The sequence below is a fragment of the Aulostomus chinensis genome, chromosome 12 (assembly GCF_037954235.1).
Source record: "Aulostomus chinensis isolate RoL2024-O1b breed Wild chromosome 12, RoL_Achi_v1.0, whole genome shotgun sequence".
NCBI classification, from domain to species: Eukaryota; Metazoa; Chordata; class Actinopteri; order Syngnathiformes; family Aulostomidae; genus Aulostomus; species Aulostomus chinensis.
In genome coordinates, this window is record NC_141331.1 from 21,048,854 (window position 1) to 21,067,884 (window position 19,031).

At 39.0% G+C, this 19,031-nt stretch overlaps 1 protein-coding gene across 2 annotated transcripts in view; it reads right to left on the reverse strand.

Annotated features, from left to right (window-relative positions):
* The window catches only part of gdap2 (ganglioside induced differentiation associated protein 2), a 44,018-nt gene that overhangs the window by 19,037 nt on the left and 5,950 nt on the right, over window positions 1-19,031 (reverse strand). For both annotated transcript variants that reach the window (XM_086220782.1, XM_086220783.1), the window contains exons 3-11: window positions 17,869-18,008; window positions 16,698-16,851; window positions 14,987-15,075; window positions 14,372-14,448; window positions 12,559-12,718; window positions 5,546-5,696; window positions 4,487-4,563; window positions 3,451-3,527; window positions 2,374-2,513 (exon numbers count right to left, since the gene is read on the reverse strand). In XM_086220782.1, coding sequence (XP_086076908.1) covers window positions 2,374-2,513; window positions 3,451-3,527; window positions 4,487-4,563; window positions 5,546-5,696; window positions 12,559-12,718; window positions 14,372-14,448; window positions 14,987-15,075; window positions 16,698-16,851; window positions 17,869-18,008 — 1,065 coding nt within the window. The remainder of the gene's footprint in view (window positions 1-2,373; window positions 2,514-3,450; window positions 3,528-4,486; window positions 4,564-5,545; window positions 5,697-12,558; window positions 12,719-14,371; window positions 14,449-14,986; window positions 15,076-16,697; window positions 16,852-17,868; window positions 18,009-19,031) is intronic.

Sequence of the window (19,031 nt, forward strand, 5' to 3'; positions counted from 1 at the left end):
ACAGTGTCAGGTGACTACCTCATGAAGCTCATTGAGAGAATGCCAAGACTGTGCAAAGCAGTAATCAGAGTAAAGGGTGGTTATTTTGAAGAGTCTAAAATCTAAAACATGTTTTGAGTTATTTCACACTGTTTTGTTTATTATTCAATCATTCATTCATACTTTTGATGCCTTCAGTGAGAATCTACAATGTAAATAGTCATGTAAATAAAGAAAAAACAATAAATGAGAAGGTGTCCAAACTGTTGACTGGTAGTGTGTATGTATATATATATATATATATATGTGTGTGTGTGTGTGTGTGTGTGTGTGTGTGTGTGTGTAAAATGCATGGGATACTGAGTTGCCATTATTGTATCACTGGATGTGGTAATTACTGTGCCATTAACCCCCTTTTGTAAATGTGGTTAATACTTTGTGATTAGGCTGCTTGTATTTTCTTGTTTCCTCTGAACAACAAGCTTCAGGGAAATTGTCTGCTAAACAAATGTATGTAAATGATAACACCTCAATTTGACACACTTGATAATGTACTCCAGATAGAAAACTATGAATCCCAGACTAAAATATATGAAGTGGTAGCCAATAAAAAAGTTGTTGAAAGAGAGGGAACTGAAAAGCACAATTATCACATTAGATAATATGAAGCAGTGGGCTTGCTCTGATAGTGTGGTGAAACTTCCACGGTCTGGTTTCCCTTTGGGTGATGTAACTCATATTTAGTTTGATGAAAACATTCATCAGTTGTGAACGACACTCTGCAAACAGACTAATGCATGCAATGTTTGACTTAATGTGATGCATATGTTGGGACTATTTGACGTGATAATGCTGTGTTGTTGTCATGATGCCCAAAAACCTCTGGCGCTTTCAAATATTTGAATACATTTTAGCACACATTATCTTTTAAGTTTGGAATAAACACATTTATTTAGATCCAGGTCTGACATCTGGACAGCATACTGTATGTTAAGTGTATGATACAGCATAGCTGCATCTCTGGGACAAACTCATCAGCATGTTGATTTGAAATTTGTCCTGATAGACACAATGCTGACATGACATTATGCTGTATTCATCAAAAATAGGTCTGCTTCTCTGAAAGCGGCTCACTTTTCCACACAACCGAGGAAGTACAACTCAAGCGCTACTGCATCTTTTGTTTCTTTTTGTCAGCACTTCGAAAATTAGGCAACTTAAATACTGAAACAAAATGACAAATAATGTCATGCCTTACCTCTTCAGAGCCTGTTCAGAAAAAGGGTCACAGACAGTAGATCACATGATACAATCGTCAAAGTTTGGGTTCTGTACTGTATTGTGCGGTACAGTTACAAACACGGCCTCTAGATATCCAAAACTCACAGTTTTTCACAGTTTGTTATGCCTTTTCTAAAGTCTACACACTATAACCTTTGAGACATCAAACCTACAACATGAACAATGCATTGGAACGTCAATCTACAGGAGTCAGTAGAGTCACAGGAAGACCAGGGAGGGAGCCAGATTAAGGCCAAACAAATGTCAAGTATCTCACAAAAATTGTGTGTTCTGGAATCATTATCATGTCAAGCTACATTTGATGCTGTGGCAGCATTAACAGTTTCATTATGCTTTATTAAGATACCGCACCTGGCTTATCATTATTTTAAAATGAAAAAGAAAGTCAAAGCCTGTGAGACCTCAGTTACATCTTGAAGGTTTTTCTAGGACAGTGTACGTCTTTGCTAAGAAGAAAAAACCTGGCTATTAAATATGGGACACATAGCTGGCCAATGGAGACTGCCAAATGATGTCAATTTTACTGCTATCCCAGAACATACAGCACCGGCAATTAAAGTTAATGTCCTCGAAGGAGTAAGAGGTTAAAGCAACAACTTCAGAGCATTCTTATTCATTCACTATGTGTATATATGTATGTGTGTGTGTGTGTGTGTGTGTGTGTGTGTGTGTGTGTGTGTGTGAGAAAGAGAAATCAGACAAAAAAGGAGGACAGAAGAAAAGATTTTTTAAAAGAAGAAAGCTAAGTCCATGTGGACTCAAATTCACTGAACATGTATAGCACTTTGGTACATTCATGGTACTCAAAGTGCTTTACAATGTTGCTTCATTCTCACACACTGATGGTGGAGGCTTGTGTGTAAGGTGCGGACCTACTCATCAAAAGTAATTAGGGGTTCAATATCTTGCTCAGGAACACTTTGATATGGTTGTCTATCGTATTACTTTTCTGTTGACTTTAAGATACATAAATTGAACACACTTGATGTACTTAATTTTGCAATACAATACAAAAAAAACATTTTGACCTAAACCTGTCTGTGAAGAAGTTATTCAAAAATAATAACAAAATGTGGAAAATTTTACACTGACTTGGCATCAACAATGTCATAGAGGTTCTTGAGGAAGTCGGAGTCCAGATGGTTGTGTTCTCCAGTCAGCGTATGGAAGTAAACCATCACATATTCCTTCACAGTGATGTGGTCCATCACATGGATGAAATACAGCAGGGCCTACACATATGCATACAGTCAAAATGTGGATTGTTAACATATATAACACATATAAATTGTGTTCTTACTCACACTTTTTGTAACTCTATGTCCCAGACATCTATTCTGTACCTCTTGCAACTTTGAAGTCTTTGCATGCTTAATGATTGACAGTTACAAGGGCACAAAAGATGTCAAGAGCAAAGAGTTCTGTAGGAGACAACATGCACACCATTTGCTTAATGTCTTTCTTTCGTGGTGTAGGGAATCAAAGTCTGAAAAAACTGACTTTGAAGAAAGAAAGAAAAAAGACTCCTCCAAACTTGTCACATCTGCATTGACTTATTGAAAGTACCAACCTTTCAAAACAATATCACTTTTAATAAATAGATCAAAGTAAATTGATGCAGAAGTGACATTTATGTGAGAGAATCTACTATATCATTTCTTTTAGTGAGCAAGGATATATAATTGGAGTTACCATCAGGCTTAGCTTCCTGTATGTTAGAACCTGTATGACAGTGACAGTGGTTAAAAGAATTCTTGCTGGCACCCCCCCATGCAGAAGATCACAAGCTTGTGTCCAGTGGGAAGCCGTTCTTACACAATCCAGGTTACATGCGAGATTATTGCATGAATGAAGCCCAGTGCTTTTATGGTACCAAGTAAAATAAATCTGCCTGCACTGGATCAGGGGAGGAACAAATGATTCAATATTAAAAACACCATTTCAGCTACTTCTGATCGAAACTGTTACTTTTAACTGTTTCATCCTCGATTGATTGTGTCAGGTTCTCTCCCCTGTTTAGAAAAACTTGGATTCTACAATTATGTGCATATGAAATGTATCAAATTGATATAAAAAACATATTTTATTGTGTGTGTGTGTAGAAAAAAGTACATATGCATGGTTCACATTTGCTGAACAACAGCACTGAATTTGTTCAGTGAGTGGTACCTTTTCAAGGTCAATCAGGGTCACCGGAATGTTTCTTCCAACCACAACCATCACTGTTCTGCCGCATATGTCTACTCCTGGAAACACGCATGCACGCACGCACGCACGCACGCACACACACACACACACACACACACACAAAGTAACAACTGGCCTCTTGACAAGAATTTTGTTTTGACTGTAAATGATTACACAGCTCTAATTAACTGACATGAATAAATGTTTGACAAACAAAATTAACCTAAAGTTAAAGGAAATGATCTGTAAATTTAGAAAATCTAAATCTAATTCTTGCAACAATAAGGCTGTTGTAGGAAAAAGTTTGCCAGTTTATATCAAAATAGTAACCTAATCCGTCATGTAATGTAAGCTCATAAATCAGTACCCATATATGAAGTGAGCAATACACCTATGACCAGTAAGAACGTGAAAGAAAGTTTATCATAGCGATCAAGAACAAGTAATCAAAAGAAAAAACAGAAAACAGCTATCAGGATAGAACTTCCGATATGAAATCCTCTTTCCTAAGCAAGATATATCAGCGCTATGTTGCTCATCTGACTAACATTCAGACTTAAATAGGTTAGAGAAAAGAAGGGACCATTAAATTAAGAAACATTTAAAAATTGGCTGGTTTGACATCCATATTCAAAATGAAAGTCTGAGACAGCAGGTTGTAAGGTGTCCTGGGAGTTTTAAATAATTACGTAATAGCTGTGGTCAGTGCAGAGTTGTCCCACAGCCCCTGCAGCAAGTTGGATGGCAATGGCGCCAGTAAGTAATGTATAGCAACACTGCCTCTTACAGGAGATAAAGGAAATCGCAACAGTTGAAAATGGCAAAATTATTTTTTTATTTACTGAATCATTTAAAATCATGTAAATCAATGAAAAGAGGGTGGACCCAAACAGAGCTGTGGTCACGTTAAATCAGAGAGGTGAGCTGCTCACATTGGTAAAGGCATAGGTAAATGTTTTGAAAATGTGAGTTTTCCTTTCTTTCCCTTCCTTTCCCTCTCTCTTCACCAAACACATACCTGTTTGATATAAAGCTTTCAGTGCAGCGATGTCTGACAGGTCCTCTGCCCTTGCTTGACCCAGCCAGCGATTGTAACTGAAAAGGGGAAATAGATCTTAATTTATGGCTCAAGCTTACAAGGCTGAAATATTTAAAAAAAAAAAAAATAGACAGTGTAAAGCCTATTATTGACAATTTAGATTTGATATAACATGTTAGTCAGGCATGTGTAGTGAAATCAATTTGTTTGGTCAAACGAGTCCCAGTAATAGAGTAATGATAACAATCATATCAGTTAATATTATTTCACCTTTTGATTAAAGGGGAAAACAAAATCTCTTTTTTACACTGAAGCTTGTGATTCAGCAGTCCATGGGAGACGAAAGATGGGGGCTGTTTTAAAGCATAGCACTCTGTAAACTCAACCTTGGTTTAAGTTGGCTGTTTAGTTTTGTTTTCTGCTCATTAATTTGGGTGAAAGAACAAATTATCTTTATGTATTTGTGGCTACAATTAGTGATGAGAAACTAGATCAAGTAATGATATCAATATTTTTGTTAGATTGGAGATGATGGTGCTGATCCACTTTTGATCCTTACACAGTTCAAATACATTTCCTGGAACACACTGAAACTAAACATGTGTTAATATTCTTTTATTTTAATAAGAATTGTATGGTTTATTATAGCCTCGTGATGTAACCTTGACATAACAATATAAAAAAAAAATAGCTTTGGGGTCAGAATTTGTATTGTGTCGGCAGATGTCTATCAATATCCAATCAGAACTGAGAAAATGTGGATAGGTGCATCTTTAACCTCAATATCTCCAGTAATTCTACCAGGGCCTTTTGCAGAATTTCTTTCATCCAACTCTCTCTCCAGGTTTCTGTTCGATCTCTACTTGCAGCTTTTTAAACAAAGCCACCTATCCAAAAGCTAGTAATGTTAAAGCAAATCTACTGCTAAGGTTGGCATAGCTAGTAATTATCAGACATCTCTCAGCTGATCAGAATGTTTTTTAAAAGTGAAAGCGGTGTTTATCATACATTTCCTGAGTGTATGAGTTGGACACTTACTTCCGCTGGTGCTGCTTCTGCATGGCTGCCTCGGACATCTGGCCCTGCAGAATCAGCTTCCGTTGTTTGTCCACGTCGCCCTCCATCCTTGCAAACGCATGATTCCCTACCTGGCCCAGATCTGCCTCCAAACTCTCCTCTTCATCATCATCTATGCCAACAAGGAAGTGCATGATTACTTACTTACTACTTATAAAACTCTAATTAAAACAGAATGATTTACTTCTCCACAAATGTGACATTTGAATTCAGGCACATATTAGTCTATTTCTCTTTTATTGTTCCACACATGTCTGTGCAATTAATCTACATCTTGAGAGGCCTGTGTGGCTGTCATTCTATATACATCTTCCTGCTGTTATTGGTTTTCACTTGTAGATGTCCTGCTTTGCTTTCGATCAACACCTCGAAACCACATTGCACCCCTTTGAAGAGTCATGCCAACAGGGATTATACTGGAGTTCAAGAGAAAATGAAAACACATGCTCACACATGGTCCGGTTTTATTTTTAAAATCCTCTTAACCAAAAGCATTAACATTTAAACTAGGTGCATGGAGAAGCATAGTGTGGTCAACTACAAATGTATTACAGTAAAGGCAGTATTGTGCAGTGCAGGAGCAAAATTTGGGTTATTAGTTATATTAATTGTTCTTAAAATTACTAATTTTTTCATCAAAATTAATAACGTGTCAGCACTGGCTCTGTCAACCAGCTTTTAGTTAATGCACTCGGACAACTCCTCTGTAAAATACAAGATTTATTGACATCAGTAAATTCAATCTTTAATTAATATTACTTTAGTCTGATAAATCCTATTATATGCTACAACTATTGACAGAATACATAAGTGTGAGTTTGTGTATGTGTGTGTGTGTGTGTGCGCGTGCGTGCATATGCTTGCGGAGAGATGGAGCAAGTTGGCAGGCATGACTCGTCATAGCCACATTACCTGAGGTCGGCCGGAAGCAGGGCTGTAGAGTGTAATGGAGCCTTGCCAACAGCACGACTGCAATAAAGGTGAACAACTGAGCAGGAGATTTAAACTCTGTGGCACTCAGATGTGTGCATGTGTGTATATGAGCTTGCATGTGTATGTGTGCTTAAGTTGAAAGGAAGAGGTAGAGATGTTCAGCAGAAAAACAGGTAGAGCTCTGTTAGCTACCACGTTTTACATCTGGGCAAGAGGGCACGAGTCCAAGATTTTTAAATTCCAGGCTACATTACTGCAACTCCCTCCTATCAGGCTGCACCAATAAGTCCCAAAAGACTCTCCAGCTGGTCTAAACGCTGCTGCCCAGGATTGACAAGAACTGGTGTGGGAGACCATACCTCTCCTGTAGTGGCTTCTCTGCACTGGCTCCATGTCAAATTCAGAATAAAATTAAAAAAAAATTCTTCTTCTAACATACAAAGCCCTCAACAATCAGGCACCTTTTTATCAAACAGAGCTCATAGTTTCCGATTTTCCAGCTATAACCCTTTTCTCCCAGGATGCTGGGTTACTTGTAGTCCTTAGAGTCTCTAAAAGTAGAATGGGAGGCAGAGCCTTCAGCTACCAGGCTCCTCTCCTGTGGAACCGTCTCCCAGTTTTGGTTTGGGATGCAAACCCCTTCTACATTTAAGAGTAAATTTAAGACCATAAAGCTTATAGTTGGGGCTGGCTTAGGCTAGCCCTTAGATATGCTGCTATAGGCTTGGACTGCTGGGGGATCTCCCATGAAGCACTGGGCTTCTCTCTCCTCCTATACTCATACGTGTTACTAACTCATCTTCTCCAGAGCCTTTATGCTTCCCCACCTCCCAGATCCTTGACTATACTGCTGCTGGAGGCAGCTAGAGATCAAAGAGGCTCAAGCTGCCAACCTTAGTATCAGTATTAGTATTAGCACTAGTAGCATTTATATATCGGTATTCTCAATAAACTATTAGCATTAGCATCAGGATTCTGTTTGCTACAAGGGCGCAGAATTGGGTAGGGACGCTATCTATCTATGTATCTATCTATGTATCTATCTATCTATCCATCTATCCATCCATGTAGGGACACGTCCCTACTAATATTCAGCTGCTGCTGTGTAGTCACTACCAATACAACTGCTGTCCGAAGTGTTCAGTCAATGATTATGGCACACAAAGAGTTAAATGTTGGTCTCTGCTAGAAGTCCCACCTCTGACATAAATATCGCTCCCTGATTGGCTGCCAGATTCTCGCAAACGTACATGTGATTGGCTGTCCCCACTGTCACTCCATTTGCTCGTAAAAGCTACATGCAACCTGCTAGTTGGATCGGATGAGAAGCAGTGCATGTTATCTGCAACTGCGAGTGTAAGTTGTCAACGTGTTCGGCATTTGCTCTGCCTGGGTCACATCAGCTAGATGGATTTTGCGTGTGTGTGTGTGTGTGTGTGTGTGTACGTGTGGGTGTGCGTGTCTGCTGTATAGGATTTGAAGGATGTCAAAGAAAAGAAAAAACTGGATATAAGAGACTTCTTTAGGAGTCAAAGTGTAAGTTACTTCAAGGAAGAGGCTCAACAATACAGATATTGAATAAAAGAGAATATTTAATGCCAAAGATACACTTTTTAAAAAATATTTTTAATTCTTATTTTCATGTAGTTGTGAAAAAAAAAGAGAGCAACTGTTTAAAAACACAAATAAATAAAATTTTTGGTGGAAATACAATAAAACCTCATATTCTCGATGATCATGGGATTTTATGTATCCGTATTTTCTGGGGAATAAATTAAACGTCATAATTGTGTGAAAGTAAAAGCCTTTTTTTGCTCAGACAAATAACTTTACAGTCAAGCTCTATGATCATTCTATCCCTAATTTGTTTGTCATGCATCAACATATTTTTGTAAGGTGACTAACAGTAGAGAGGATGGAGAAGGAAAGGCCAGAGAAGGTAGACGAAGAGAGGCAGGAGAAGGGAGAAAAGAAGAGCCTGGAGCAGATGAAGGGAGAGAGGCTGGAGGAGGTAGAGAACGAGAGCTTGGAGCAGATGAAGGGAGTGAGGTTGGAGGAGATAGAGAAAGAGCTTGGAGCAGATGAAAGGAGAGAGGCTGGAGGAGGTAGAGAAGGAGAGCTTGGAGCAGATAAAGGGAGTGAGGTTGGAGGAGATAGAGAAGGAGAGCTTGGAGCAGATGAAGGGAGAGAGGCTGGAGGAGGTAGAGAAGGAGAGCTTGGAGCAGATGAAGGGAGAGAGGCTGGAGGAGATAGAGAAAGAGCTTGGAGCAGATGAAGGGAGAGAGGCTGGAGGAGGTAGAGAAGGAGAGCTTGGAGTAGATGAAGGGAGAGAGGTTGGAGGAGATAGAGAAAGTGCTTGGAGCATAGCTGGAAATGCACAGGTGAGGTTAAATAATGATGGATATGTTAGTCATTAGATTCAGCACTATGACAGATGTTAGGATGACGATGATCTGAATAACAATGGTTCGCCCATGTGGCTTTAAAATCAGAGCTTTATATCAAGTCTGGTGTTCTAAGTGGCCTCATCATGTATTACTAGTGTGTATGTGTTTACAGTAGTTGCTATACAGTTGCCAAATTTATATTGTAGTTTACTCCTGAGGAAACTGATCCACCTGGAGAGAGCAGCAGGGGGAGTGGCAGGGAGAGCGGCAGTAATCAAGAGGATATTCTGGACAAGCCCAACCAACCTGACCCAAATAACATTCCAGCTCAACAGCTATCAAACAGGATCCTCCATTTCCAAACTAGTTGGTACAAGCAGTCTCCATGGCTGTATTCTCACGACTCCATCAAGTGTGTTCTGTGTTTTCACTGTGTGAAAACATACACCATAAAGAAAAGTAAACTGTCCAAAAGGCAGATCCTGCCTTTTCATCAAAGGGATTCAATAATTGGACGAATGCACTTGCCAGTTTTCAGCGGCATCAAAATAGCAAATCCCACCATCATGCCATGAAATTTGTGCTCAAGAGAGAAGCCCAATAGATACACAACTCTCAAGTGTATGGGCACAACAACAAGAGGATGCTAGGCACTGCCTGCAAAATATAGTGGGATCAATACAGTACCTTGCCAGGCAGGGCATAGCACTGAGAGGCAATGAGACACAAGATAGCCATCTATTTCAGCTTTTGAAATTCAAAGCTAAGGATGATGCACGTCTCTGTGCTTGGCTAGCTCGCTTTCATGACTATACCTCTTCTCAAGTGCAAAATGAGATTTTGCAAATGCTAGGAAACTGTATAGTCAGGAGTATTGCACAGTCCATCCAGTTGCTATCAGTTTTGCAGTACGCACTCATTATTGATCACACACAAGATGTCTCAGGAACAGAGCAAGAGTCTATTTGTGTAAGATATGTGGACCATGACCTGGTACCACATGAGGTTTTTACCAGTTTGTATGAGGTCCCTGGTACCACTGGAGTTGAGATTGCAAAAATGGCTGAGGGTGTCCTCTTAAGGCTCAATATTCCATTTTCTGGTTTAAGAGCCCAGACATATGATGGTGCTGCAAATATGTCAGGCAGAAATTCTGGAGCACAAGCAGAACTGAAGAGACAGCAACCACTGGCATTGTTTGTACATTGTAGGGCACACTGTCTTAACTTGATCACACAGTCTGCATGCAGAGCCAGTCCTTTGATAAATGATTCTTTGCAGTGGGTGCATGAGCTAGGGACATTAAGCAAACTATCTGGAAAATTCAAGAACATATTTTCTGTGGCCCTAAGTTCAGAAGGACCAGTAAAATCACTCAGACCACTTTGCCCAATCAGGTGGACAGTGAGAGGAAAAGCTATCAGAGCAGTGTTGTCTCAGTATGAACATGTTTTGTCTAGTTTAGAGGAGATGGCATCAAGTGGGTCTAACACAGGCATGAGAGCAAATGGTCTGCGAGAGTTTTGAGAAAGGGAAAACTGTACTTGGACTTTGTTTAGCATTAGAAGTGATAGAGGAGCTTGAGTGTCTGAGCACATCTCTGCAAAAAAGGACTGAAACTGTTGCAGGGATGAGAAGTGCCATAGAGTGTGTCAGATCTACTGTGCATGGCAAAAGAAGTGAGGAGAGCTTTCATGAGGTTTTTGAGAAAGCAGTGGCAATAGTTGACTCCCTTTGGATTGAGCCCATCCAAATTCCTCACCAAAGAAAGCCACCAAAATGATACACCAGTGAGGTGAGCCAGCACAATCCCAAGTCAGCTGAGGAGCATAATAGAACAGAGTTCTATAAAATGTTAGATAGTGTACATATTCAGTTTGAAGAGAGGTTCAACCAACCAGATTAGATGTCTTGCAGAAGCTACCCAGAGCTGCACAGGGACAGATTAAAGGTCCAACTAGCCATGTTTAGGTCCAAATACACTTTCAAATCTAGTGTTGAAGTGGCTGACATAATGAGAGATTTGACAGTTGAAGTGAGAGGCTTGTTTGACCAAGTTCAATCCCTTGTTTGGCTGCTTTTAGTCATCCCAGTTTCATCAGCTGAGGCTGAAAGAAGTTTCAGTGCTCTTAGGAGACTTAAAACATGGTTTAGAACCACCATGTTTTAAGTAAGACTGAACAATCTTGCTGTGTGCAATGTCCATTGGGAAAAACTGGACAATACTGACCTGACAGAAATCTGCCAGCAGTTAATTTCGGTTACAGACAGGCGTAGGTATGTGTTTGGCTCTTTCAAATAGGAACAACCAGTGGACACTAATTTGCTTGTATTTGAGTATTAGTGGCAAACACATTTACATTTCATTTATGTTTATTTACAATGTTGTATTGTTTTTATGTATTTCCAATGTTGTTGATAGATAGTATGTTAATTGACAGTATGATGCACAGTTGCACTACAGCCCCACAGCCCTACACTACAGAGTAAAGATGACAACTCTTCGAAGTTGCCTCCTTGTCTTTAATTAGTTACTTTAACCTGTAAAATCTGCATGACCTGAAATTATGATTACTAATACAAAAACCTTCAACTTTCAGGAGTGCTGCCTTGGAGCACTTCTGTGTCCCCACCAAACTTAAAATCAAACCTACTCCCTTGGGACTAGGAGAACGTGAAGACACGTGTTCCCCACAGTGGTTGCTGGCCGTGGGCAAACTACCCGTCTAAAATGTCCGTGTAATGAGAACGCCCCAGAATACAACACAGCATAACGTTGATGCAGTTTGGTCCCCAGAACAACTCCTCACCACCAGCTTTGAATCTGTCCCATTCTTGGCAAAGCCTCGGACGACTGTGCTGCAGTTCATTTTATATATCTCTCCATAGTTTCCATGAACAACTCCTCACGCAGCTGTCAATCTATCCCAGACTGACCAATAGGAACATGGTCCCGCCTACAGGATTCTACCCGATAGTGAACAAAGAAAAAAAACTGAGAGCAAAATCTTAGGTTTTGAGAGAGAGAGGAAAGAGAACCTGAGAGCAAAGGAAAACTATTAGAGAAAAAAAGAAAAATAGTTTGCATGCAAAACTTTTAAATTTGCGAGCAATATATTTTTAATCACACATTTATTTTTACTTTTTGTACGTTTAATAATCTTTTTTTGATTGTCTTATAAATGGTTGCTCTCAAATCTTTTTTTGGGGGGGTTTCGGTGGGAAAGGTTTTGCTCTCAAGTTTTTTTTTTCTGAACTCAAATTTTTCTGCTCTCATTCTTTTTTCTTCTCCTGTAATACTGACAGAAATCTCTCTCCAGAAAGATGTGCTTACTTGTAGAGAATTGTTGGGTGTGAATTAATTGAAGGAGTGTGGTGCTACACCTACTCTACTTGTAAAGTGTCATGAGATAACGTTTGTTGTTATTTGGTGCTATAAAAATTGACTTGACTTGATATTAGGTTTTTAACAATCCCTTTGAGCTACCCTATGATAATCCACTGTGCCACAGAGGACAGGTCATATGCAAAGGACAGAATTCATTGACACTGTAAAATGACAATAAATAAATTGCCGACATGAAAGCAATATATTTATGTTCCTTCCAAAGCTGGGAAAAGGATAATTTCATTACACAGAAAACACATTTGTACCTTCCAAGCTGCCGGGTTTCTCTGCAATGCGGATCTGACGCTCAGGAACAACAGGTTCGCCCTCAGAGTTGCCGATGTCTGCTGGAATAAGAGGCAGGCAGGCCCTCTCCTCTTCCTCAGACCGGGGATAGTACAAAGGCAGTAGCTTCTTGTACACTGGCTGAAGTGCCACATACACACAGCCACAGCCACATACACACACAGCCACAAAGCCACACACACACACACACACACACACACACACAGTCTTTCGCGTTTTCTCTTCAAAATGTCATGATGGCTTCCATATAGTTTCTTCTTCCTCTGCTTCTCATATCTCAACAAAAAAAAGTAACACATGTACAATGTGATTGCACGAAAAGAGCTCTGCATGTCACAAAACTACAAGATCTTTAAGATTTGAAATTTTAATTTTGAAGTTGCTACCCAGAAAAGAATGTCACATTAGAAACCTCAAGAAAAAATCCTGAAATCAGAGGATTGTACACTTGCAGGGATTAAAACTAATGACGTCCCGTCGTCCCGAGGGTGTAATTAATTGTCGTCGGGAGGATCAATATTCTCTCTCGGGTCGACCTTGAGATGGAGAGTATTTGGTGAGCACTGACTTCCTTTTCCTGTTTCGTTTTTCAACACTTTCTGCGAACCAGTACGGTTCGCGAATGCAGTCATGGGCGGTGGAAACGACTTATGTGAAAAGGTAAATGGAAAAAGGACTGAGCTTCGTTCAATTTGCTTGCGTTTGTGTTGTTCAGTGAGACACAGAGACAGCTTGCAACAATGTGTCAGCCACTGCTTGCCACTCAAATCTAGTCTACTTTTCCCTATTTGTGTGGGCTAGGTTTAGTTAGCTGTAATTTAATTGCATTTATTTGGTTTATTTTACATGTTGTAGTCATTTTGTTACAAGTAAAAACAATTGTACCAACAATGCAAAGCAGTAAATGGTCTGAGATCTCCAGAAGGGAGAAGAAGTGTGAGCAGAGATAGGACCGAGATCCCATTAGAGCTGAATTGGAAAAATTTGATTTGGGGATAATTCTGGACAATTCAAAACGTTTTTCAGGATGTTTCCAGGACGGTGGTGAAAAAGTTCGTTTTAACCCCTGTACTTGACTTTTATCCCAGTTATATTACATCTTTTTTTCAGTACACTACGTTGCTTCAATTCCCTGTCAAGATGCACTGACAACAATTGAGATAAAGTCTATTCAAATTAAGAACTTGCTGAATCCAAATTTCAAAGAGTAGAGGGAATATAAAATCACACAGTAATGAGTCCTAAAAGCAGGAGGTAACTTAGTCCAAGTCCGAGTCACAGAGAAGGCTCTAAACTGGGGCATCATCCTGAGCTAAGGACCGAGGCACGAGGCTTAGTCTAGGTGAAGTTGCATGACTGCCCCAAGTGCCCCACTCTGGCAACCATAATAATTAGCATATTTCATAGCTGTTGCCTAGCCATATATCCTTCTTTATTTCACTAAGCTATGTGGTTGACTGAATAAATGAATGATGATGATTAAATACATAAAGAATCTTACTGCCATTGGCCAGCAGTAAAAAGTGGAAGAGGATTATTAATGGTTGTTGTAGACATTTAAGCATCATCACCCTGAAAACAGAGGAACTGCAAAGCTAGCTGAGGTGACGCTTAAGTTATGCGTCCACAAATGTAATTTCTTCATAGCTTTACATTAGCTTTGTATGTCATATGATCGCATTATGCTTCAAAAAACATGAAAAGGGCTGTTCATTCTTGAAGATTATCTCGCAAAATAAACAAACAAATCGTTGGGACTTCAGTTGGACAAACCTCCTCTGTGTCTGACACTGCAAACACCACTGCCTCAATGCTGTTTCCATGATTCTCCAGAAACCTCCGAACTGTCCCTGTAGATACACAAACAATACAAACTGCTCTTAGCTTAAAGAGAAAGGCATGTTATGCTTTCAGAGTGGTTGGTTAGGTCAGAAAGAAGCAAATGGCTATCTTCTTTATTTAATAATTTACTTTTTTGGAAAATTCACAAAATTTCCATCACAAGTTCTAATGGTGATTGCTTGTTTTGTCTAAAGGACAGTGCACACCAAGAAAAAAACATGGAAAGCTGTATATTTAACTATTTAATTTTAATTATTTAATATGATGTGGCCTCACAAATCAACCCCTCTAAACTGATTTATGTACTCATGTTCCTTATTGTAATTTGATTTCTGAATGCATAATTTGATCTGTTCTTTTTTATTTCTTGTTACAACTGCCAATCCGTGGACAAATGAGCTCTAGTACTACCATTAAATACTATTTCAAGTGATCTATATGCCTTACTTAAGGGCTGTCAACATGTGTTTTATAACAAGTTGTGTGTATTTGTGCTGCTGTCTTCCATGACAAAAACTACTATTTATGTTAGTATATGGGTCTTACTGAAAGCGATGTGTGTAGCGTCCTCCAATGGGTAACCTCTTTTAGCTGTGCTCACCACACAGAAGCCAACAGACGTCATTGATTGCTCTCTGAGGTGACAAGAAACACATGATCACATAAAATCCTGTTTGTGAATATTTGAAAGACAAAAAACACATTGTGAGGATGTATTGCTTTAGTTAAGTCAATCTTCAAACAAACAAATCCTTGTTGGTAAAAGAGGATTTGATGACTTAAACATGACAGTTGGAAACTGCCACTATAGTGGTTTAAATAAGCAAAGCCTGCCTTCAATTTTTACAAATTAACAGCTTTAATGAGTTCCGGATGATGTCAGACATAATACATCAACATTTTTTAATGATACACGTGTTTATTCTCGCAACACTCCAAATCCACTTTGAGAAAAGGTGCAAAGCTGACTCGCTTTTTTGAAACAGTTGCTCATTTCTGCTCTAGAACGTGTATATTAAAAAAAAATCATAGCAGTCAGGATTGATGTAAAATTTGAAATTTGTTTTCACCCCATCTTGAATCACCAGAAAATGAACAGATTCAGCATCCCCTGTTAAACATGTAGACTAGCAAGGTGAAAGATAAGAAATATAGCTGCAAGTAGGGCCAGGACAAAAACTCTGATAGTTTTATGGGTCCCATGATGTCATCAGAGAAACAATAACATCATAGAATCTCATCTACTCTCTCTTGTTCTCTTTCTCAGAACTTGACCATAAGTGGTACCATCCATTCAAGCCCTCTGCCGTGTGGGGACACAACGCAATGTCCAACTCCGGACTCTTTTTTATGGCTGTGTAAAAGAGGTGATTCAGTGCAAGTAAATGATCGCTGACTCGAACTCCGCCAGCTAAGAGCACCAAGTTGGTACACACTGGACACTTGACATAGATGTGATTATTGGTAGCTAGTTGTTGTAATTGTTTGCCTGCCTTTCTCCTTCCAGCTTGTTCTGTCCCTCTCTTTCCATCTGCATATCTGTCTTTCTCCATTATCTGTGTTTGTCTCTGCCCTGCTCTCCTGCTCTCTTTCCCCCCAACCGGTCAAAGCAGAAGGCCGTACCCACTGAGTCTGTATCTCCTTGCCGTTCCTGCCTGTTAAAAGGAAGGTTTTTGTCACCACTGTTGCAGGATGTGCTTTCTCATGGAGAATTGGTTGGTGCAAATTCACTGAAGGAGTGTGATGCAAAATCTGCTCTACCTGTAAAGTGTCATGAGATAACTTTGTTATGATTTGGCACTATAGAAATACTAAATAAAATGAAAATAAACACATTGGTATCTTTAATGTTGCACAAGAGTGAATAATATACAAACCTCTTCCTTGCCAAGAACTCAGAAATCCTAATCCTAAATCATAGTTTTTAATTTAATTGTTGATAATTTGCAACTTCCCACTAGATTAATAATAATGATAGATTAATAATTATTTTTCATAACGTAATTAATTTTATTAATACCCTTGCGCACAACATTATAAAACTGTTTCGAGTGTGTAAAATTACCAAGGACCTGAAAACTAAAAGCAAAGATGTGTAATGCAATTTTTATTTGGTAATAATGTTTTCTTATTGGTACTGAAAAAAGTACCATTTAGATACAGGTAAGAAAGTCAAGATATCAATAAAGGTATTGGCATCTGCATTTTGCCTCCTCCAATACTGGTCAGACAGACTAAACGATTGACAGCTTCTTACATGACCAGCTGCAGAATGTTCCTGTAGCAGCTGTACAGGGAGCTCTCTGCTGCTGTCCTGTATTTTGCTTTGTACTTGGGTCCCACGGTGTGAATGATGAACCTTGCTGCCAGATTCAAGCCTTTGGTCAACTTTGCTTCCCCTGTCCGACATCCTGCTCAAAACAGAGAATTTAATACTTAGTATTAGCTTTAGAAAAAGCAGTCCTAATTACTACTAATAACATTTCTTTTTTGAAAAAAAATCAATGCTAGACTATTAAAAAATTACTGAAATTACAAAATATATATTTTCCTTAAATTGTGGAATGCAGCCATGCAGATACGTACATCTATCAACCGCAGACTGAGAAAATTTCTTTATCTTGGAAATTTCATAAGGACATTAGAAAGGAATGCCAGTTATACAGTCATTTTACAGTTAAAACTTACCTAAATATAAAACGTTTTCAAAAAGAACTATTGTGAGATGTTAAGGTGGGCAATAACTAAATACATTTACTCTAGTGCTGTACTTTTTTTTATATCAGTATTTCAATTTCATGCAACTAAATTTACACTTCATTCTATTTCAAAGTGAAATATTTTACTTTCTATTCACTAAAATTTATTTCACAGCTTTAGTTTAAAAGAATAGTTCAAATTTTTTTGTCTTATCTGCTACTTACCATCAATGTTGTGAGTGTGGCTCTTGCTAAGAACAATCCATGCTTTTGTATGGACAAGCTGACTGAGGCTGACTAAGGAAATTTTAGTCAGTCCCAGTCAGCTTGTGCTGCTTGTAGGGAACTCAGACTTATGGTGTTGTGTTTTTCTCAATTTGATTCCTTTTTATTTCTAAAGTGCTATGACTTTGTGAAATCATGTGAGTCATAATTTGTGAGAAGTCTAGTTTTGAGTATCTGCTGTTACAGTTTTTTACACAGCTTTGTATTTCTCTGACAGGCAAGAGAAAATCCTGTATACTATTGTAGTACTGGCATTTTACAACCGCTTTTTATTTCAGCTGAGCATCATGTGCCTGCTTATCAATGTACAACAGCAAGAAAAAAAACATGAGAAAAAGAAAACTACATGTTCCCTGCTAGAATTCATGTCCAGTGCCTCCAAGCATCTGAGTGTCAAAAATCTTACTGTTCTTGGAGATGGAGCCATTTCCCCTTCAACTATACCTTTGAGTTTGAGCAGCTCATCTCTCAGCTCAGGTCCGGCCAGCTGGTGGATACTCTCCGATACCTGGTTCTTGTCATTTAGCAACTCATTGCTCGTGTTGGTGATGGCGGTGCAGTTCAGCAGGGCAACACTGCCATTGCTTTTGGGGAAAGCAAAATAAATAATAATTTATCACTGGTATAATAATGACATCCGGTAATGACATCCAACTTGTTGAGGTTGGAGGTCACAAAAATTAATATTGAGTCGGTGTGTACATTTGCGAAGACGATGTCGGATGTTAGTCTAAATGAATCCACTCCTCCCAGTCACATTAACGCTCATATTCCTCGAGGCTCTGGCCGAGGAGGCGGAGTTGCTGCAATTTTTGACAAAAGTTTCGTAAAAAAATCCCAGACTCAAAATAAGTTTCAATTCATTTGAAAGCCTGATTCTCAGTTTGTCTCATCCAGCCTGGAAAACAATACAACCACTCTTTATTTAGTTGAGTTCTAAAATCAGATCGAGTCATTATTGTAGGTGACCTCAATATTCGTGGATGTTAACAACGACAGTCCAGGTACTGCATTTATATCTCTTCTGGACTCGATTGGTTTCCATCAGTCTGTACATGAACCCACTCACTGTCACAACCACACCCTCGACCTCGTCCTAACTTATGGAATTGAAGCTGAACATCTAGTTGTATTTCCACAGAACGCGCTTTTATCTGACCATCAATTAATTACTTTCGAATTTGTACTTATCGACTAAACTCCACTAAGAAAAACTGTAGTTTCCAGATGTTTGTCTGATCAGGCTGTAGCTAGATTTAAGGAAATGATTCCTTTGGCGCTAAATTCAGTGTCCCATTGTTACAGAGGAAACTGTTGTCAACCTTAGTTCCTCCCAAATTGATCATTTTATCGATAGTGCAACAGGCACCTTAAAAACAACTTTGGACTCAATTGCACCATTAAAAAAGAAATCTACAAATCCAAGGAAACAAGAACCTTGGTACAATTCCAAAACCAGTCAGCTTAAACTTAAAATTCAGAAACTGGAGAGAAGATAGCGCTCCTCCAAACTGAAGGAGTCATGTATAATCAGGCAAGACAGCCTTAAAAGCTATAAGAAAGTCCTTGTGTAGCGAAGATTTCATGGACTTCTTTAATGACAAAAT